This window comes from Kogia breviceps, chromosome 15 (assembly GCF_026419965.1).
Source record: "Kogia breviceps isolate mKogBre1 chromosome 15, mKogBre1 haplotype 1, whole genome shotgun sequence".
Lineage (NCBI taxonomy): Eukaryota > Metazoa > Chordata > Mammalia > Artiodactyla > Physeteridae > Kogia > Kogia breviceps.
Window position 1 is genome coordinate 26,989,549 of NC_081324.1, and position 23,377 is coordinate 27,012,925.

The 23,377-nt window shown below is 39.2% G+C and overlaps 1 protein-coding gene across 2 annotated transcripts in view; it reads left to right on the forward strand.

Annotated features, from left to right (window-relative positions):
• Positions 1-23,377, forward strand: part of EPG5 (ectopic P-granules 5 autophagy tethering factor) — a 125,437-nt gene that overhangs the window by 25,609 nt on the left and 76,451 nt on the right. For both annotated transcript variants that reach the window (XM_067014402.1, XM_059041017.2), the window contains exons 10-17: positions 979-1,134; positions 4,997-5,154; positions 6,233-6,387; positions 8,098-8,238; positions 14,542-14,706; positions 16,767-16,886; positions 17,545-17,804; positions 22,196-22,336. In XM_067014402.1, the coding sequence (XP_066870503.1) occupies positions 979-1,134; positions 4,997-5,154; positions 6,233-6,387; positions 8,098-8,238; positions 14,542-14,706; positions 16,767-16,886; positions 17,545-17,804; positions 22,196-22,336 (1,296 nt within the window). The remainder of the gene's footprint in view (positions 1-978; positions 1,135-4,996; positions 5,155-6,232; positions 6,388-8,097; positions 8,239-14,541; positions 14,707-16,766; positions 16,887-17,544; positions 17,805-22,195; positions 22,337-23,377) is intronic.

Sequence of the window (23,377 nt, forward strand, 5' to 3'; positions counted from 1 at the left end):
CAATTCTGTCATCTCTACCTTCAAAACACCATCTTTCATCAAACCTAAGGTATATTTTGTGCACCACTAAGAAAGGAAAAATGCTGCCAAATGATGGCGTGTCATCAATTTTAATGACATACCAGTTGTAAAGATTAAAGCATGAAAGGTGTGCCTCCTTTGAGTCAATGAAACATGGTATTTCTAGAATCCAACCTCTTCTCACATGTTCACTGCTACCAGCATAGTTCATCTTTAGTTATTTCTCACCGATTATCACAACAGCCACCTGACTTGTTTTCCTGCTTTTGCCTTTGCTCCCTTGCGCACCCCACCCCCAGCTTATTCTCAGAACCGCCGCCAGTGTTTCTTGTAAATCACGACTCAGCTCACATCACTCCTCTGCTCAGACCCTGCTGCTCCCGGTCTCATTCCAAGTAAAAGCCAGAGTGTTCACAGTGGTGCACAGGACCCTTCATGGTCTGGTTTCCTGTCACTTTTTCAATTTCCTCTCCAGCCATTCTCTCCCTCACTTACTTTGCGTTAGCACGTTGGCTGCCTTGCTGCTCCTCCAACATATCGACCACCCCTCAGAGCCTTCGCACTGGTTGCTTCTTCTACCTGCATGCTCTTCCCTTAGGTAGTCCTGAGACTGCATCCAGTCTTCACACATGTGTCCCTCTTCAGTGAGGCCCCTCCTCCCCCACACTCCAGAGAAACTTCATTTCCCTCTCCTACTGATTTTTCTCCGTGTCATTTATAACCATGTGCCAGACTGCATATTTTACTTTATTTGGTTTATTGTCTGTTTGCCCTCCATTAAATGTAAGCTCCTTGAGAGTAGGGTTTTTTCCCTCCATTGCATCCCCTTTAGAGCCTAGAAGATAGTGAGTGCTCCATAAGTACGCGTTGAATAAAGTAATGCTGCAAATGTAATGTAAAGATGCTGGTGTTGAGTGCCTTCATGCAAAGTGCTGCATTGTCTTTCCTCACGCTCAGGATGATCCTTGGTTATGTGAGTGACCACTGGGCCCAGTATGTGAGCCACAACCAAGGCTCGGGATTGGCCCTGCAGCCCTACTCCGTGGAGAAACTACAGGTTGAGTTTGATGAGCTCTTTTTGAGAGCTGTACTACATGTGCTGAAAGCCAAAAGGTAAGAAGTATGATGATAATTGTTGAGAAATAGCTCCCTGGCTAGTAAGAAAGATTGGAGTGAAAGTCATTGACTGAAAAAGAACTCTTACAATAGTGTCAATGTATTTCATCTATTTTTTATCTTGGCTTAATTCTTGGGCTTTAGTTTCCTTTTCTGTAGTATTGCCTGAAATGATCTCTCTTTCAGGTTTCTTTCAGTTTCTCCTGAACTTTTGAGGTAACTTTGACCAGGGGATGAATTGTATTTCATGCCCAACTCTAGTGCCCCCAGTGAGGCAGAGTAGGCCCTCAGTACATTGTGCAGGTTGTCTTACTCTGTGGGTTTTAAGGTCTAGGACTATCTTGGGTCCGGGTCCCCTGTCTTGTCTGTGTTCTGATCATGCCGTCTTTGCTGCTGCTTACAGCCTAGGATACATTTGAGGCAGAGGTGGGGGTGTGGCAGCTCATCCTGCACTATCTTCCCTGAGCTCCTGGCCAAGTGTGGGAGCAGGTTCTGCTGCAGCACTGTGCCCTCCGAGAGGAGATGAGTGGCCTCCCGCCCCACCTGGCTCCACTCCTGAACTGCTGCCCACCCCCCACCCCCGACTTCTGCTGCCTTCTGAGCCGTTGACACTCTTGCCATGGGCCTCATAGTTTCAGCCCCTTATTTTTATTTATTTTTTTTGCATCTTTAATAGATCTTTATTGGATTATGATTGCTTCACGGTACTGTGTTAGATTCTGTTGTACACCAGAGTGAATCAGCCATATGCATACACACGTCCCCATATCCCCTCCCTCTTGAGCCCCCCCCCCACCCTCCCTCTCCCACCCCTCTAGGTCATCGCGAAGCACCGAGCCGATCTCCCTGTGCTATGCGGCTGCTTCGCACCAGCCAACTGTTTTGCAGTCGGTAGTGTATATATGTCGATGCTCCTCTCACTTCGCCCCAGCTTTGTCCTCCCACCCCATGTCCTCAAGTCCATTCTCTATGTCCACCTCTTTATTCCTGCCCTGAAACTAGGTTTATCAGTACCATTTTTTTTTTTTTAGATTCCATATATATGCATTAGCATATGGTATTTGTTTTTCTCTTTCTGACTTAACTACACTGTGTATGACAGACTCTAGGTCCATCCACCTCGCTACAAATAACTCAATTTCGTTTCTTTTTATGGCTGAGTAATATTCCATTGTATATATGTGCCACATCTACTTTATCCATTCATCTGTCGATGGACACTTAGGTTGCTTCCATGTCCTGGCTATTGTAAATAGCCCTGCAATGAACATGTGGTACTTGTCTCTTTTTGAATTATGGTTTTCTCAGGCTATATGCCCAGTAGTGGGATTGCTGGGTCATATGGTAGTTCTATTTGTAGTTTTTTAAGGAACTTCCATACTGTTCTCCATAGTGGCTGTATCAATTTACATTCCCACCCACAGTGCAGGAGGGTTCCCTTTTCACCACACCCTTTCCAGCAATTATTGTTTCTAGATTTTTTGATACTGGTGTGAAGTGATACCTCATTGTAGTTTTGATTTGCATTTCTCTAATAATTAGTGATGTTGAGCATGTTTTCATGTGCCTCTTGGCCATCTGTATGTCTTCCTTGGTGAAATGTCTATTTAGGTCTTCCGCCCATTTTTTAACTGGATTGTTTGTTTTTTGATATTGAGCTCCATGAGCTGTTGGTATATTTTGGAGATTAACCATACAGGATTTCTCAAATGTAGGTGGTGGTTGTTTTTGTGTAGTTTCAGATGAGGAACAGAAAAACTGCTGATTTAGAGAAAGGTCAGGACTCTAAGTCTTAAAACTACTCTTAGGCACTCAGAAGATGTGGGTCTAAGATAAAGAGAACTTGGGCTTAGAAATTTATCTTTAGATTATTCTTGTCCATAATTTGGTGGTCTCACAAGGTGTACCAAATCCTATGCAGAACTCTGCCAGGGGTTCAACGCAGTAGCACCTGCTCACTGAAACTGGCCTGGTGCTCGGGAAAAGTCTTCCATCTCTGATCTCCTGTCACCCGATCTTGTGTTTGTTTAGCTGAGAGGCAAAGCTTTTCTAGAGGAAATTCTCTGGTTCCTTACTAGGTCCTATATGCTGAGTTGTGAGCCCCTCCTGTAATATTATATATGTAATTCACACAGATAATTGTTTTAAATTTGAAAATGCTGAGAGCTATTTTTCTTGAGTATAGTTTATTTTAGAAATACATCATGTGAGAACCAGGTATTTAAAGCCATGAAATTTAAATTTATTTGGCACGCCAGTGGAAATTTCTGACAGTAGCTATTCTCCCAACCTAAAACAAAACGAACCCAAACCAAAAGATAGACAACAAAGACCTAAGCCAGACTTACTTCATGTCTGCCATATAGGAAATTTTGTAGCTGGAAATATTTACTGTCTTATGACATTACTTTTAAGGCCTCATTATTTTGGGATCCTTTATACAAGAACATCAAGTCCCATGTGAGGTGTTGGGATAATTATTTACATAGACAGAAGCCTGACTCACTTGAACTTAGAGAATTTTCTTTAACTCTGGCTCAGTTATCTAGCTGTTGCTTTTCAGAGTTGAGGTCAGTGGTGGTTCGGACCACTAGCGGCCTGGTGGGCCACAGACATGGGTTAAGCATGCACTATTTAATTTCTTTTTTTCTTAATAAACATTATTTATAATTGGTTAGATTACAGTTTGGCCCAAAATACAGCAACAGTTTTGAGTACCTCCCTGTTTTTCCTTTTTAGATTTTTTTATTGAGATAAAATTCATATAACAAAATATTAGTAAGCATTTATTGAGTATTGATTGTTTTTGAGATACTGGTTTAGGTACTGGATAATGAAAAAAAATGATTCAGGGTTACACACTGGTTTATGCAGAGACTTGGTTTCTGCTCTCAAATTGCTTTACACTAGTATGTGTACATAAATTACACATTTATGTTTCTCACTGTGTGGTTTGGACCCCTGAGTCGGAGTCATCTGGGGTGACTGTAAAAAAGTGCAGATTCTTGGGCCCCAGCTGTGACCTGCAAACTGAGAATCTCTTAGGTGGGCCTTAGGATTCTGCATTTTCCACAAAGTCTCAGGGGAGTTTTCTGCCCACTGTGATGTGAGAAACACTGATAAAAGGGTAATGCCATAGTCAAGTATGGTTAGAATTTCATAATAGTGCTGAGGAGGACATCGCGGGAGGGCTTCACAAATGGAGGGATGGCAGCTTGGAGTTGGGGAGTTCTCTCCAGGCTAGTCCAGGAGTGGTCTGTATGAATGCAGAGAGGGCTGTGTTGGGGATATGGGTCTGAGCTATTTTGTGGAAGCCTTTGAACTTGGAGCTTGAAGGAGTTTGAACTTCATTTGGTGATGAGTGAGGAGTCATGGAGGGCTTTTGATTCCCCTTCTCCCCCCAACCCCCAACTGCACGTGTCTCTGTGTGTACACATGTACCTGTGCGCATGCTCAGACACATACATACATCCAGTCTAAGCAGCCTCTCTGTTGCCCGGATCTTAAAAGGATCTTTGATTCAACACCCAATTCTGCCTCTTATTACCCTCTCTGTGTTCTAGTAGCATCATGTGTAAATTGGGGATAATGTCAATAATAGTGCTTGCCTTGGTTATATTGAGGATGGAATGAGCTGATAAATAGATGATATGGTGATAGAACAGTGCCTGGCACAGACTAAGTGCTTTATGTGTATTTGCTGTTATTGTTATCCATTCTCTAGGTGTTTATGACTGAAGCATGGTAGAAAAAATGCTGTAGTGTGATTTAAGAATTTAAGAATTTTTTTGTCTACTTTCTCAGTATGGTGAAGTTGACTGATACATAAAATTATTCCTGCTTTTCTGAAAACATGCAGACTTGGCATTTGGCTGTTTATGTCAGAAATGCCCTTCGGGACACTGTCTGTTCAGATGCTCTGGAAGCTCTTCTACCTCATGCACCAGGTGGGGAGCGGGAATCTGGAAAAGCTCTGTACTGCCCTCCTGCCTGCCGAGTGTAAGAAGCGCCTCCAAGGTACAGCCAAAATATGCAGCGTCCACCTTTCCTACCTTGTGTGCCTTTTCTCTTCATGGCTTTATTCTTTTTGCTTTTAGAAGGACTAAGAGAGAATGTTTTACTCTGTGCTCATGTGTAATCATTTTGAAATTTAAGACTGCTTTGTCGTTTGACTTACTAGAATGATGATTCCAATTTCCATTATTCTTCAAATGCTCTGGATAGTAAATTCTATTATAAACCCAATTTGGGGATAGGAAATGAAAATTGGGTTGGTAAATGCCCCATGGAGTTATTTTGAAAATACTGGGAATTTGATGAACTACCTTTGATTTCTCAAATGTGTAAACATATGAAAGGGGTTGTTGGCTTGTTGCCTTCTTTCTGTGAAAAGTTCCGTTGGGAATATATTTTTTAAACAGACTATTTTCTTCCCTCTATACAACTTTGCCTTTGCAGCATTTCGTTTTCTGTCACATATGGCAAAGCTGGTAATCAAGACTGCCCTCTAGTGACAAAATGTAATATTGCTTACAGAGCATTCTCTGAGGAATGGGCCAAACATAGATATTGTTAATCATATTCATCAGTATTTCAGTCATGATTGTAGCTAATGTCTTGCCCCGAATTTCCATTTATAAGCAGATATTTTTTGTGTGGAATGCCATGTTGGTACTGAGTAGTTTGCTAGTCTTAGCAGTTTTCATTAATAGGGTTGTCATTCATTTGGCTGACAGTTACCAAGTAGCTTTAAGTGTGCTGTTGAGGCTCTCTTGCCTTGTGATAGTAGCAGTGCTTTGCAGTTGACAGAGCACTTCACCAGTCACATGGCATCTGATCTTAAATAAACTTTTGAGACAGATGAGGAAACAGAAGCTTGTTAAATATTCCTGAGGCAACACTATATTAGAGTTGGAATGTCATCTGGCCCAGTCTTCTTCCTGATGCCTATAGAAATCCATTCTGGAACAAAGATGTTTGGTATCTTTAAATATTTCTTAATGTCTTTTAATTTTATATCTTCTTTCTCTCTGGAGGAGTAATTAAAGTGGTATATGTTTATTCTCTCCCCACTTTAATTTTCTTGAACTTATAGACCCAGAACATTTTGTGAACTTTGAGAAGTGTCTTTCTTCCATGAATAGCTCGGAAGAGATTTGCCTTCTAACTACTTTTGCTCAGATGGCTCAGGCCAGAAGAACCAATGTGGATGAAGACTTCATAAAAATTATTGTTCTGGAGATATATGAGGTTAGAATATTAAGTTTTAGAAATCAGCTAAAAACATTTTCTTTTGGATTGTCCATCTATTGATTCTTTTGAGATTGCTATTAAAAAAATGTGACAATCTTGTATTGTCTGCACTTGTGGAAGGAGATCATCTCTAAGGAGTACTGAAAATATGAATCATACCCATTCCATTTCCCCCTGCTATCTCTTGTCATTTGATGTATGAGTTTTGGTAAGGAACAGACGGTCTGGCACTGCCTGACATTTGTAGTTTCTATACTTTTCTCTCCCCCTCCCCCGGACCCGCCCCCCTCCTTTCCACTCCTCTGACCCTGCGAGGAACATGGAAACCTGGCTTCCCAGCCAATTTAAATGAGATGGTGGAAATAGTGCTGAACCTAGAGTTAAACGATCTGGCTTTGTTTTAGCTCTGCTGCTCATTCATTGTCTGTCTCACATCAGAAAAGACACCTTACCGCTCTGGGCTTCAGTTTCTTCATCTGTAAAATGATAGGCTGGGATGAGATCCTTGCTTTCTTCACTTTTTCACTGAGCCATCCCTCACGGTAGAAGAGAGTGAACTTTGGACCCCATGAGTTGAGGGACGTAACTCACATGGTTACCAAAACATTATTTGGAGTTTTATGTATATATATATATATATATATATATATATATATTTTAAATACACATTTTCACTGTAGGCTGTCATTTATCTGTTTATCTTCGTAAAAAAATTTCCTCCAAATTTAAGTAAAATTATGTTTGAAGATTTATTATCATCCCCCTCAATACTTCAGTTTGAGAGTGACAGAACTGGGTAATCTAAAGTTCTTTACCAGGATCGAATATCCTATTAAGCTGTTCCTATTCTTGTACTTTGTAACCATGCATGAGATTAAGGCCTAGATGGATCTGGAATTCCATACTATCTTCACTGTTTGTAAAAACTGAGAGGAGGATGTATATTTTCACATATGTTGAATGGCATTCTCAAGATCCATCGCTAAAGTAATATTTATGCTCTTGAATGATATCTCAAGTGTTTTGACCAGTCCTCACAGTAAAAACTACATTCTGATCCTCTGTGTGTGTGTACCCACACATGTGTGAAATTGAAGCAATACTTAATCTTACTGTGATGCACTCTCATATTTTTCTGTTCTATTTTATTCTACTCTCTTATTTTTCTGTTCTTCCATTGTATTAAAACAACCCCAAAACTGCTGGCCATTGGTATGATTGGACTGTAACCTGTAGTTTCGGACCCATTGTTTAAGAAGAGTTGGTAAACATTTGATATTTTAGAAGCTCTTGTAATTGAGGATCGCATTTTTTTTTTTTTTTTTTTTTTGGAGAGAGTAGATATTTCTATGAAATGCATTCTGATTTTCATCATGTTATTTGTTTGCTCAAACTTAGAATAGTTTTAATATAGAGGGATTACTTAATTGCTCTGAGGACTCTGGGAGTGCTTTCTGAATCCAGCACTTAAAGTCATTGTTAAACAGTTGCTTTTCCCCTCCGTGCCCTCTTCCCCCACCTTCCAGACAGTCTCCTCTCTGAAGTTGTGTTCTCTGACGTTTTGACATCTTTTTGTACATGGTGTGAGCCAAGGCTTCATCTGAGATTCTTTCTACTTTACTTGAAAACCTCCTAAATAAAGTATGGAAAGGTTTTTTACTGATAAATTGGTATTAAAAATTCCATCTTCACCCCCTCCCACTTTAGGTATCTTATGTCACCCTGTCCACCAGAGAAACTTTTTCGAAGGTTGGTCGAGAGCTTTTAGGGGCCATCACAGCTGTTCACCCTGAGATAATTTCTGTCCTTCTGGATAGGGTTCAAGACACCATTGACCAGGTTGGAATGGTAAGAACACTGATTTTGTTGGTTTTGTTTCCTTTTTTTTTGTTTGTTCATTTAAACCCTGGAGTGTTGGAGCAGTGGGAAAATTAGTGAGGTCGTTGGGATGACTGGGTCACACGGGCACAACAGGGTGAAGAAAACATTTATTGTGTCTCAGGTTCACTGTGCCCTCTTGGAGTTGGCCGCTGCTTATAAAAAACTGTGGGTTGTTTCTCTTAATATCCTCAAAGTGACTTTCCCACCCCCTTCAGTAACAGGTATTTACTTTAATTATAGCTTATAGTTAATGCATAGGTTTTTTTTTTTTTTTTTTTTTTTTTTTGTGTGTGTGTGGTACGCGGGCCTCTCACTGTTGTGGCCTCTTTCATTGCGGAGCACAGGCTCCGGACGCACAGGCTCAGCGGCCATTGCTCACGGACCCAGCCGCTCCGCGGCATGTGGGGTCTTCCCGGACCGGGGCACGAACCCGTGTCCTCTGCATCGGCAGGTGGATTCTCAACCACTGCGCCACCAGGGAAGCCCTAATGCATAGTTTTTATTTCATAATTTTGTTTTGCCTTCATAATTCTTATGTTTTTTTCTTGGAAGAAACAACTCTGATTTAGAAAGAAGCCTTGCTTTAAATCAATCAAAAAATTAGAACTAATTTAAGTTGAGCTGGATGTGTATCGTTTAGTTCTGTCATTTGTCACAATCCCTTTTGTAATCTTTGTGTAGTTTTTAAAAACAGCTTTATTGTGGTGTAATTCACATAACATACAATTCATCTCTTTAAAGTGTACAAGTCAGTCATTTTTAGTATATTCACACATATGTGTAACTATGACCACAGTTATTATTATTATTTTTTTGTGTGTGGTACGCGGGCCTCTCACTGCTGTGGCCTCTCCCGTTGCGGAGCACAGGCTCCGGACGCGCAGGCTCAGCGGCCATGGCTCACGGGCCCAGCCGCTCCGCGGCATGTGGGATCCTCCTGGACCGGGGCACGAACCCGTATCCCCTGCATCGGCAGGCGGACTCCCAACCACTGCGCCACCAGGGAAGCCCCACAGTTATTTTTAGAACATTTTCATCACCTCAGAAAGAAACCACATACCATTTAGCTGTCAGACTTCCATCCCTTCCAGCCCTGAGCAACCACAGTCTACGTTGTCTCTATAGACTTACCTATTCTGGACATTTTATATAAATGGAATCACAAAATATGTGGTCATTTGTGACTGGCTTCTTTCACTTAGTATAATGTTTTCCAGGTTCATCCATGGCCAAATAGTACTGTATGAGTGTATCATTATTAAAAACATACACTTACTGAAGATTTTCTTCATCATCTATAATAAGGCTGTAATGAGTGAATTTTTCTAATGGCAGGCAGTCATGTGTCATAACTTCAGGAGGAATGTTTAAAGTTATAGTGTCTTTCTCTGGGCTTATGTTTGCACAGGGCCTTTCCATCTTATAGTCACTGCATCATCCCTGTAGGATAGATGACTGATAACTACTAATACTTCATCACATTTATGAGTGAGCAGATTCAGTGACAGATTGGTTTATGAGACATATTTTTTTCTAAGTGAAGAATACATGACATATCATGCTTTACTTGGCAAAGTGTATATATATATATATATATATATATATATATATTTACATTAAACGAAATTTAATTGTGGTAAATTATATACAACATGAAACACACGGTATTAACCATTTTTCAGTTAAGTGGCATTAAGTACGCTCACATTGTTTTGTTACCTACCATCACCACCATCCATCCACAGAACTCTTTCATCTTGTAAAACTGAAACTCTGTATCCATTAAAAATGAACTCCTCATTCCCTCCCAGCTCCTGGCAGCCAGTACTCTACTTTCTGTCTCTTTGAGTTTGACTACTCTAGGTACCTCATAGAAGTGGAATCATACAGTATTTGTTCCTTTCTGTATGGCTTATTTTACTTAGTATTATGACCTCAAGGTTCATGCATGTTATAACATGTGTCAGAATTTCTTCCCTTTTTAAGCCTGAATAATATTCTATTGTATGTATATACCACATTTTGTTTATCCATTCATCTGCTGGTGGAACTTGGGTTGCTTCTGTCTTTTGGCTATTTGAATTATGCTGCAATGAACATGAGTGTACAAATGTCTCTTTGAGACTCTGCTTTAAATTCTTTGGGGTGTGTACTCAGAAGTAGTATTGCTGGTTCATATGTTAATTCTATTTTTAATTTTTTGAGGAAGCACCATACTGTTTTCCATAGCAGCAGTACATGGTACTTTTTCTATTTAAGTAAACATTGTATCCCACTGGGATACAATTACATTGAGATGAAGAGGTTTTCATTTGCAAACAGCAGGTTTTTGGTTGCTCCATTTTTAGTGATCATCTAATGGAATGATTTCCGAAGAAGTCTACAGTGGGTCATATGATTCTTTCAGTTTGATTGAGTTCATGACCTTTTTCTGACAAGTGTTTTTCCGGGTTTGGCCACACTTACATTTTTATTTGTTTTTTTTTTTTTTTTTTTTTTTTTTTTTTTGCGGTATGCGGGCCTCTCACTGTTGTGGCCTCTCCCGTTGCGGAGCATAGGCTCCGGACGCGCAGGCCCAGCGGCCATGGCTCACGGGCTCAGTTGCTCCGCGGCATGTGGGATCTTCCCGGACCAGGGCACGAACCCGTGTCTCCTGCATCGGCAGGCGGATTCTCAACCACTGCGCCACCAGGGAAGCCCGACACTTACATTTTTAATTAGGTCATAATACTTTTAGTAATAAATTGTGCCCAGAAATATTCTTAACAGTAAGTGTACAAATTAGAACCATAATGTTTTTTAGAGCTCATCTTTTAAAAGATGCCCCCACTCTCTGTTTAAATATATGGTTCCTTTGTGTTCTGTGAACTTGCTGACATTTTTGGAGGAACTTATTCAAGCCCCCTTGCCTTCAGATGAACATGATGGCTTTGAATATTTTTGCTGTGACCTTGGGCTAGTCTGAAATCAGCTCCTAGCTCCAGAGCCTGGGAATGAGCTGTGGCTGTGGACCTAAATTTTCATTGACACACCTGGGGTATGTCTGAAGGTAACTTTTTCTGGAGGCCCAGCAGGAGAGGAACAGTCCTTTGTACTGTATGTAGATGTGTGGGTATTGCTCTGGGTTAGGAATAGTTGTTGATAAGGACCAAGCCTTTGGGAACATCTCAAAGTAAAGAACTCAGATAAGTGTTGATGACAACCTGCAAATGCATAACATACTTTCCTATTGGTCTTTTTTATCATTTGAAACATGGGTTCACTTCAGAGGACATTCTACTTTTGTTAGTGAAATTCATGCATCTTCCTAACATCCTCTTCAGGTAAAATTAGTGGTCTTCTGACTTTCAATGAAAGCATAAATATATTTTAAAATACACTCTTTAAATTCTGTTTTGTTGGGAATTCTTTCTTTTTAATCATTTCTTTTCTTGCCTTATTGAATGTACTAGGCTTTTCATTACAATATGGAATAGAGTTAATAAAAGTGGACATCCTTGTCTTGTTCCTTATCATAGTAGAAAGGGTTCCAAAGTTCACCATTAAGTATAATGCTAGCTGTAGGTTTTTCATTTATACTCTCTGGTAGGCTGAGAAATTTCTACTTCCATTTTGCTGAATTTTTTTTTTTTCATGAGTGGGTATTTACTTGTTTTTTCTTCATCCACTGAGGTGGTCATATGATTTTTATCCTTTTTTCTGTTAACGTGATGAATTACATTGACTGGTTTTCACATGTTGAACCATCATTGTTTCCTGAAATAAAAACCACTTGATCATGGTATATTATTCTTTTTATGTATTGTTAGGTTCAATTTGATAATATTTTTTCTTGAGGATTTTTGCATATATATTCATGACATATTGATCTGTAATTTTACTTTCTTGTTATATCTTTGTTAGGTTTTGGTTTTAGGGTCATGTTGGCCTTGTAACATGAGTTGGGAAGCATTTCCTCCTCTTCTGTTTTTTGAAAGAATTTTTGTAAGATTGCTGTAATTCTTCCTTGAATGTTTGATAGAGTTTACCAGTGAAATCATCTGGGCCTAGGGTTTTCTTTGTGTTTTGATAACAAATTCAAAACTTTAAACAGATACAGATTTTTATTTTTTTCTGAGTCAGTTTTGTTAAGTTATGTTTGTTTTTTTTTTTAAACATCTTTATTGGAGTATAATTGCTTTACAATGGTGTGTTAGTTTCTGCTTTATAACAAAGTGAATCAGCTATACATATACATATATTTAAGTTATGTTTTTAAAGGGTTTTTTCCATTTCATCTAACTAGTTGAATTTACTGGCAAAGAGTTTTTGTAATGTTCCCTTTTTAATGTCCCTGAGATCTTTCTTGGTAGCTTCACTTTTATTCTTGATGTGTAGATATATGCTATACCATTATTTTGTGTAGCTGGGGATAGTTGGTTTTCTGGACAGATCTTACTGCTATACTCATTGTTCTGGTACCATTATTTTGTTCTTTTTGTCAGATGCTTACAGGCTAAAGAAGTATTTTTCTATTTGTTAGATTGCTAGTTTACCATTTTATTCAGCATATTCAAGACCTTTATTAACAAATCCTTCTTAAAATTTAGCTAACTGCACACACACACTACACATGCAAAGGAAAGAAAGGGTCTTTTTACAATTCATTCGTTCTACTCGTCTTTCAAATTTTTTTCCCCATTATTTCAAATTTTGTTTTGCCTCCAATTTGGAGTAGTGTAGGAACCTGAAAAATGCTTGGTTATATGTTCTAGACCTGAGTTGTCCAGTACAGTAACCACCAGGCATATGTCACTATAGACCCTTGTAATGTGGCTCATCCAAATTATGATGTGCTGTAAGTGTAAAATACTCACTGGGTTTCCAAGACTTAGTATGAACAAAAGAATAACATATCTCGGTAATCTTTTGTGATGACTACATGTTGGAATACTATTTTGGACATACTGGATTGAATGATATATATTGTTAAAATTAATTTTACCTGTTTCTTTTGACTTTTAAAAATGGCTATTAGAAAAATAAAAATTACATGGTGTGGCTTGCATTAGATTTCCATTGGACAGCACTATTCTAGACATTATTTATGAACTGCTCTTCTGATTAGTCTTACTTAAACCAAACTGTATTAAGTGAATCCAGATTTATCTTAATTTGCACATGGATATGTTATTTAAAAGTGGTGCTAAGGGTAAGCTGTGACGATGTGAGAGAGTGGCAGGGACATATACACACTACCAAATGTAAATTAGATAGCTAGTGGGAAGCTACAGCATAGCACAGGGAGTTCACCTCTGTACTTAGTGACCACCTAGAGGGGTGGGATAGGGAGGGTGGGAGGGAGGGTGACAAAAGAGGGAAGAGTTATGGCAACATATGTATATGTATAACTGATTCACTTTGTTGTAAAAGAGAAACTAACACACTATTGTAAAACAGTTATACTCAAATAAAGAGGTTAAAAAAAAAAAAGTGGTGCTATGGGCTTTTTGTACAGGATTTTAAAAAGCTTTTATTATATAATCTTTCAAATATATAAAAAGTAGAGAACAGTATAATGAATTGCTATGTACCTATCATCCAGTTTCAACAAATACCAATTCTTGGTTGATCTTGTTTCATCTTTACCCCCATCCACTCCTTGTATCTTCTTCCTAGAATGCTTTGAAGCTAATAGAAATAATTTTTTAAATGACGTAAAAGAAATACATTTTTTTTTTTTTTTTTTGGAGTTACTTGGGCCTCTCACTGTTGTGGCCTCTCCCGTTGCGGAGCACAGGCTCCGGACGCGCAGGCTCAGCGGCCATGGCTCAAGGGCCCAGTCACTCCGCGGCATGTGGGATCTTCCCGGACCGGGGCACGAACCCGTGTCTCCTGCATCGGCAGGCGGACTCTCAACCACTGCGCCACTAGGGAAGCCCTAGAAATAATTATGTAAAGTGCTAAGTCTTTTTGTAAAATGAATGACTTTCCACTGATTTATCATGACTTTAAATTTGGATCTTACTATGGTGATATTTTTAAATGGAAGTGTACCAGTTTACATATGAAAGAAAGCTTGACCTTTACAAAGGATTGCAAAATGTGCTTTTGGTGTATCATTAGTTTTAATATTCATTTGATTTGGTTGTTCATTTCTCTGTCTAAAAAACAAAACCCTACCTCTTTTTGGAGAAAAATTTTGTAAGCACTTTAATAATATAGTATTGTAGTAATACAGGATTGTCCTTAAGTCTTGATTTTAATTATTATCATTTTCTTTTAAATAAGGTTTCTTTATACTTGTTTAAAGAACTACCTTTGTATCTTTGGAGACCTTCTGCCTCTGAGATAGCTGTGATTCGGGATTGGTTATTGAATTATAACCTGACAACGGTGAAGAATAAATTGGCCTGTGTTATTCTAGAAGGACTAAATTGGGGATTTGGTGAGCAGGTATGTATTAAAACCATTCCTTAGAGACTGGCGGGTCCACACACATCAGTTTCAAAGAAACATTTTCTCAAAATATTAACATTTTTGAGTATCATTTGCAAGGTGTGCAAATTCTTTTAGCTGTGTCAGAGTTTAGGATCTTCTCTAATTAGTTCTGTTTTGCAGAGTGAGCATCCTCTAAGTGAAGATAAATTGCTCCACACTGAAAATTCTTCCCTTTTTCCTTGGATCATTTGTTTCTGTTGTTTTATTTCTGGATATTTACTGCAGTTCCTCCTAATTGCCGCTCTTACCTCTGGTCATTTTTCCTTGTACATTTTGTATTGTGTGTCATTGCCAGACTTGTCTTCTGAAACACTGTGCACTGGTTAAGAGCCTGAGCTCTGAGTGAGCCTGCCTGGGTTCTGATCGCAGCTCTGCTACCTCCTGGCTGTGTGACCCTGAGCAAGCTTCCGGAACTCTCTGGGCCTCAGTTGCTCATCTGTAACCATTCACATTAACAGGCTTACCTCAGAGGGCTTTTGCAAGCTAGGACACGTAAAACATTGAGGACAGTTCTAGGCAGGTGTTAAGGTCTTAGTGGTGGTAGTTTTTGTTCATAATAGTTTATTATTATTAAGAGTTTGCTCCCTATCATATGTCTCCAAAGATGCAATATCAAGGCATTTTGACTGTTAAGATCTTTCTTCCTTTTTACCCTAGGCCTTATTAGTTAGCTTCTTGATCAAAATATTTAAACATTTTAAAGCGAAAATGGAAGAGAACTCAGCCTTCTCTAACTATCTGCCAGCTTTTGTTCTGAGCGAGTCATCTAGTCCTCTCAGCCATCTTGTGTGCTTGGCGTGAACATGACCCCTGTTGTACAGATGAGGAAACTGAAACCAGGGAGCTTTTCATTCAGTGTGTCCCTGACCACCTGGTCTGCTTATGGGCTTATCCGGGTCTTTTCTCATTCAAGTGCTGGTGGGTGAGAGCTGCAGGGGGCTCTTCTCCACCTTCGCCTTCTCTGACTTGTGAACAGAAGCCCCAGCCCCCCTCTTCCAGAGAGCTGCATGCACAGTCTCCTCGAGTGTCTCCTCGTTCATTTAAAGTAGAAATTTTTAAAAAAAATAAATTTTATTTATTTAATTTATTTATTTTGGGATGCCTTTGGTCTTTGTTGCTGTGCACGGGCTTTCTCTAGTTGTGGCGAGTGGGGACTACTCTTTGTTGCTGTGCACAGGCTTCTCATTGCAGTGGCTTCTCGTTGCGGAGCATGGGCTCTAGGCATGCGGGATTCAGTAGCTGTGGCACACGGGCTCAGTAGTTGTGGCACGCGGGCTCTAGAGCGCAGGCTCAGTAGTTGTGGCGCACAGGCTTAGTTGCTCCGCGGCATGTGGGATCTTCCCGCACCAGGGCTCAAACCTGTGTCCCCTGCGTTGGCAGGCGGATTCTTAACCACTGTGCCACCAAGGAAGCCCTCTCCTTGTTCTTTTGTTAGCGTTCGGAAAGTGCTCTTCTCTGGGAGGCTTAGGGAATGTATTTCTTCAGGCTGTAAAGGATGATTGGGTGGGAAATTTGGTAGGCAACTTCAAGCTCCTGAAGGAGTATTTTACCTGTGCTGTTGAGTAATTTTTGTATTTTCACTGATGACAGAACAAGAAAAGGGAATGTAGACTTAAATTATTAAGTATCTTTCTGTTTAGTTAATAATAATTCAACATCTTCCTGGTTCTTAACAATGCCCTTAAACTTGTAACCCAAAGTATTTATGGAGATTTTAGGGTGGGAGTTGGGGGTTACGCTCAAAGATACCTTTTATGACTGGGATTGGGGACAACTCGGGCTCACACCTAACTGGTGCAGTGTAGTGGTTCTTTAAAGATTTCAATTCTTTTTCCTATTGTCATTTTATAATTTCATTGTTAGGGAGTGTGAGCTTTGGAAAATTAAACTGCATCCAAGGTTCTTTTTTACTATCCTGACTAATCTTTTAGACTATCCTGACTATTCTTTTAGTTCAAAGGTATAACCAAAAAAAATCAGAATGACATGTTTGTGATGATTTTTCTCTTTAAAAGGGGACTCTTCATCTGGATCAAACAGTCCATGCTGAAGTAGCTTTAATGATTCTCGAGGCGTACCAGAAGTACCTTGCACAGAAGCCATATGCTGGGTTTCTTTCTGAAAGTATGAAGCAGGTATTTCCTTCTTTTATGTATTGAGGACATAAACCTTTATTATAAATGACCTGGGTTACAATATTTACCCTTAGGTTTCCTAAGAACATTTCTGGCAATTTAAGATATTGAAATTGAGTTCTATGGTTGGAGAAAGATTTTTCTTTAAGAAGTAGCCTCCATATGACCATTTTAGTATTATGGAATTTGAGTTGAGCTACAGTGGTGTGCTGGCGCTGGCTCATACCAGCTTGGAGAACTGATTGTTAATTTTTAGGAACTTTGCAGGTCTGGTTGTTAACCTGCTGGTGGCTTTAAGTTGACCATGGTGGGAGTTTTTATGCTACCAAAGTGGGCAAACCCTTATAAATCAGCCCCCATGCTCCAACTGGTTGTTAAATTTTTTTACCAGCACACGATTTGTTGCATACCAACTTTCATATTATTACTCTTGCTTGAGCTGACCCAGATCAGGTTCACAAAGTGACTAGCAAATAAGCAGAAGTAGTCAGTTGTGAGTGAGAAACTGCTTTAATTTAGCACTGTAAACACTGAGTACCAGTAAGCATTATGTCCTTTCTTTTGACTGCATTGTTGATCACAAAAAGAGATGGGTGGGTGAGCTTACTGATTTAACGTGTATGTGACTAATGTGGTTTAAAATAAATAATTGTTTTAGGTTTCATATTTGGCCAGTATTGTTCGATATGGAGAGACACCTGAGACCTCATTTAACCAATGGGCCTGGAACTTGATCTTGAAGTTAAAACTGCACAAAAATGATTATGGAATACAGCAGAATTGTGCAACTGTTCCGTTCTCCAGCACTGTGCCCGAAGTGACAGAATCACCCACGTTTCATCCTCTCTTGAAGGCTGTAAAGGAGGGCATGCCCATTGGCTGTTATCTGGCCTTAGCTATGACGGCTGTGGGCCACAGGTACGGTGTTTGTGTTGAACTTCTAGGGTTGCTGAACCTTGTAGTCAGTGATTCTGGAATCTCATCTTTCACATCTCAAGGTCTGAGGCCTCCATCAAATCTATCTAGGGGTAATCAGGGCCAAATAATAAGCCTTGATTAATAGCTCATCACTGGGAAATGCTGCCTAAATTCATATAACATGGATTTGTAACAGAAAATCACCTTGTTGCATTATCAAGAGAGTTATACCTATCATCCAGCGTGGAATGTTTATGTCAGCCATAGACAGAGTCTCTTCCTCAGAATAGTGATCAAATAAAAATAATTGGTCACCTGTACTGAATTTTGTTTAAAGTGATGGCAGCCCAACCCAGCCTTCCCACGTATAAAGGTAGCTAACCCTAAACCTACCCAAGGGGATGAAATGCCTTATCAAGTCAAATGCCTCTCTTGTATGAGCCCATACCTGTGTCTGTTTCTTCCATTGTAGCATTTATCACACTATAATGTAGTTGTCTGTTTAATTTTATCAGAGACATTCTATGAGGTTAGGACTCAGGAACCATATTTGTCTTGTGGTATTTTATCCCTAGTGATGCAGACTGAATCTGGTGCAGTAAGTAACTGAATGCATGAATTCTCAGTTGGTTAAACAATCCTTTTCTTTAAGGATCATTTTCCTACACTGTATTAATTTTATTGAGCCTATCCAGTTTTCTAAAACATCTTTGGCCGATACTTTCTGATTCTCGTGTTTTAGACTCACTGTTTAACAACCTGATTTCAACATCTTCCACATTCAGTATATTTTCAGTGGGATGCCAGTTGTTCTGTGAGCTATTAGTGTTCAGCCTGTGCTGTGAAGTAGGAGAGGTATGAAATTGTTAGATAGCTGTCCTCAGGTTGTTGACAGCTTAGTGGACACGGGAGACATAACACAATTAGCAGTACTGAAGAATATAATCGTGGGCTGGGTGATGTGAATAGAGCTCTGGTTCTTAATCCTGACCACCATTTAGAATCACTTTTGCAGTGATTCTAAAAATAATACCAGTACAGGGAAGAGAGTGAGAATCCTGATCTAACTGATCTAGGGGCCAGTTCTCCAGGTGATTCTAATGTACAGCCTAGATTGAGAACCTCTCAAGAGTATGGGCAGAAAGAATTTAAGGTAAGGGGAGATCACTAGAGCAGGATACCCTCATGGAGGAGCTAAGCTCTGGAGAGGAGTCTTATTAATTAGAGAAGATGTCCTGGGCTAAGGAGCAGAGTAGTGACTCTTACCTTCCCCAGGTGATCAGTGCCCACGGTGTTGAAGATTCCGCCCAAGGGCCACCCACTCCTGCCCTGCAGCACCTGTGCCTTCTGAGCTGGGTGCTTCAGGTGTAATCGTTTCTCCTCCTCCTTTGGGACTGTGTGTTCCTTAATGGTAGGGACATGGTAGGGGTGTTGTCTTGTTTATCTTTGTATCTCCAGAACTTGTACTTTGTAGGTATTTCTTTTTTTTTCTTCCAGTTTTATTGAGATATAATTGACATACAGCACTGTATAAATTTAAGGTGTACGGCATAATGATTTGACTTACATATATCATGAAATGTATAGTTTAGTGAACATCCATCATCTCATATAGATGCAAAATTAAAGAAATAGGAAGAATAGGGAGGATGGGAAGGAGGCTCAAGAGGGAGGGCATATGGGGATATATGTATGGCTAATTCAGTTTGTTATACAGCAGAAATTAACACAGAATTATGAAGCAATTATACTCCAATAAAGATCTATTAAAAAAAAGAAATAGGAAGAAATATATTTTTTTCTTGTGATGAGAACATTTGGGATTTACTCTCTTAACAACTTTTATATATAATGTACACCAGTGTTAATTATATTATCATGTACATTACAGTATATCCCTAGTATTTATTTGTCTGATAACTGGAAGATTGTACCTTTTGACCACCTTTATCCAGTTTCCCCTCCCTCCACCCCCCCCACCTCTCCCCAGCCTCTAGTAACCACAAATCTGATCTCTTTTTCTATGAGTTTGTTTGTTTTATATATTTATTTATTTTTGGCTGCGTTGGGTCTTCATTGCTGCACGCGGGCTTTCTCTAGTTGCAACGAGTGGGCTGCTTATTGCAGTGGCTTCTGTTGTTGCAGATCATGAGCTCTAAGTGCACAGGCTTCAGTAGTTGTGGCTCACGGGCTCTAGAGTGCAGGCTCAGTAGTTGTGGCGCACGAGCTTAGTTGTTCCGTGGCATGTGGGATCTTCCCAGACCAGGGATTGAACCCATGTCCCCTGCATTGGCAGGTGGATTCTTAACCACTGCACCACCAGGGAAGCCCTGTTTATTTGTTTTTGAAGTATAACTGACCTACAACACTCTGTTAGTTCCTGTCACACAACATAGGTATTCAACATTTCTGTACATTTCTAACTGATCACCCGGTAATGCTGGTTACGATATGTCACCATACAAAAATATTAAATAGTTATTGACTGTATTCTCCACACTGTACATTTCATACCCGTAACTCATTTATTTTTCAATTGGAAGTTTGTACCTCTTAACCTCCCTCACCTATTTCTTCCTCACCCCGCCGCCTCCATATTTCATTCCACCAGGTATCTTATCTGGCTGGGTGGATGAGGGGGAGGGAAGGCGAAGTGTTGACAGAACTCTCCTGTGTTTCCTGTTGGTGAATGGAGGTCACCAGGTAATTATGGACAATTTTGAAAGCCAGTTAAAGAGAGTAGAATTGATGTACTAAGAAGGGGAGAGTTGTTATATAGGCCCTTTGGAAGGCACTCTTTACATCATTTCTAGTAGCTTTAGTGTCATTCACAGTTTCCTGTACCTCAGGTTCCTCATCTATGAAATGGGAATAATAATAGTATCAGACTTACTTTATGAGGCTTAAGTGAGTTATAAGACATTTAACATACTTAGAACAGTGTCTGGTACGTGGTTTCTTTGAGTGTAGTACTCTGAACTTAATCGTTTCATGATTTCTCTAATTATATTTATTCTGGAACTGTAGCTCTTTATTCACTAATACTGCTGTGAGTCCTCTCTAAAATAATACTGGTTTAGTGCTGATTCCTGAATCCTGAGTGGGTGTGAGGGTGAGAGTGTTTCTTTTTGGGGCTGAACTCCACTGTGGTCATCTGGGATGATTCTAGAACTAACTTAAAACAATCTTATGAATGGGCTTAGGGTTGGGGGCAGAGTGTGAAGGACATAAGTTGTACATGAATATAAAGTCATAGATAATACAGAGAACAATAGTCAAAAAAAATCACCCAGAATCTTTCTCATTGTAATAAAACATTGCTTATTTTTCTGTTTATTTTTATTCAATATGTTTTCCTTGGATCTTTTTTAGAGCTGTACTATATGCATAATTTTATATATCCTTTGTTTTTTTACTTCTAATATTGTAAATGTTTCCCTTAGGGTGTAATCTTTGCATTATTACTTTTATTTTTTGAAAAGATTTTTTTTCTCCAGAATTAAAGCAGTGTAACCAAACTATAGAATTAGGAAAATGGAGGAAAAAAACACTCTTTTTTTACCACTCCAACACAATGAGCATTTTAGTGTGACATTATCCCTGTTTTTTCCCTGTCTGTACAGTATAACTCTTCTTTACTAGTAGTTATAGTTAGAAGTATAAAGTTTTGTTTTTTCCTACTACCATTTTAGCAGAAATATTTTTCCATATTGCCCTTGGCCATCATATGCATACTTTTAAGATGATTCCGTAATATTCCCATTGAATGGATTTTTCCAGAATTTACATGAATTCATTTATGCCTCTGAGTTTACAATTATGAATAATTCTGAAAAGTACATTTTTACATGGATCATCTGTCATATTTTCTTCCATATTTGAGATTATTTCTTAAGGATAGATTCTCTGAAGAGTCAAAAAAATAAGTAAATTTCGAGGCCACATTGATTTCAGAAAAATTCTGCCAGATTATACAGACAGATTGAGCTCATTTTTGAATCTTAGCTGTAATACCTTGTGGGATTACGTAGACAATGAGAGCCCCGTGACTCTTAGAAGAAACACCATTTGAGAAGCAAAGTGGCCAGGGCTCTGGACTAGAAATTTGCAAACCTGGATCCTCAATTTGACCCTATACCAGGAAACTGTGTGAATTGGGCCATGATACTTCACCTTTCCTTCGTATAAAAACGATAATATAGATGAACTTTTAAATTCCTTTGTACTTCTAGAGTTCTGATTCTAGCATTTCTGTGTGAAGTTTGGGTATGCATAAATGTGTTGGAGACCTGAGATAATCTGGGTAGCGTGTAGGCTGATAGTGCATTGGCAGAACATCAGTTTATGAACTGGCTACCTCGTATGCTCATTGCCTTTTTCTTTTTCCATAGCATTGAGAAGTTCTGTGCAGAAGGCATCCCACTCTTCGGAATTCTGGTCCAGTCGAGGCATTTGAAAACAGTGGTCCATGTCCTGGATAAGATTCTGCCTTTGTTCTACCCTTGCCAGTATTACCTTCTAAAGAATGAGCAGTAAGTGGAGAACGGCCCAGCGAGTACAAAATGACTATGTTCTCTGGTTTCTCAAGTATAATATAGGGAATGATATTTCAATAGTGTATTTTTTATGAGGCAGAAAACTTCCTGCCTGTTTTAGAATGCAGAGTGATGAACAATGACTCTAATAATGATTCTGGTTTTATTGTCATGAAAGATACTTTGCTTTGTCATTTAATTTTGGATTGCTTATAACTTATTAGTATTGAAAAAGGTGGTGGTTTCCATGAAACTGGGAATAGTGCTTCTGACCTTGAGCAGCAAATGGCTTTGCTGTTGTAGCAATAGCGAAACACGTTGCTTTTAATTGCAGTGTGCAAGGGGCAGTATTATAAACAGAGAAGATACACAGGGAGGTGCTCATCGCATGAGACACTGATAATCCTGTGGAGAAAATAAAACTTCTGAGGTAATCACAAAGTTATGAAGCAAAATATTAGCAAGGTCATGCTAGGGCATACAGATTGCATTTGCATTACAGTTGACCCTTGAATCACACGGGTTTGAACTGTGCAGGTCCACTTATACGAGGATATTTTTAAATAAATACACTGGAAAATTTTTTGGAGATTTGTGACAATTTGAAAAAAACTCACAGATGAACTAATGTAGCCTACAAATATTGAAAAAAATTAAGAAAAAAGTATTTCATGAATGTATAAAATAAATGTAGTCTATTCTATCATCTACTACCATAAAATATACACAAATCTATTATAAAATGTTAAAATTTATCAAAACTTACACACACACACACACACAGACCATACATGATGCCATTCGTGGTTGAGAGAAATATAAACAGACGTAAAGGTGCAGTATTAAATTACAACTGCATACTGTACTACTGTAATTTTGTAGCCACCTCCTGTTGCTATGAAGGTGAGCTCAAGTGTTGAGAATCTGCCTAACACGCTTTGTGACGCTAATCTTCTGCTGAGCAGTTTGTCTCTCCAGTAAATTGTGCATCACAGTAAAAAGTGACCTCTTGCAGTTCTCGCGTCATTTTCATTGTGT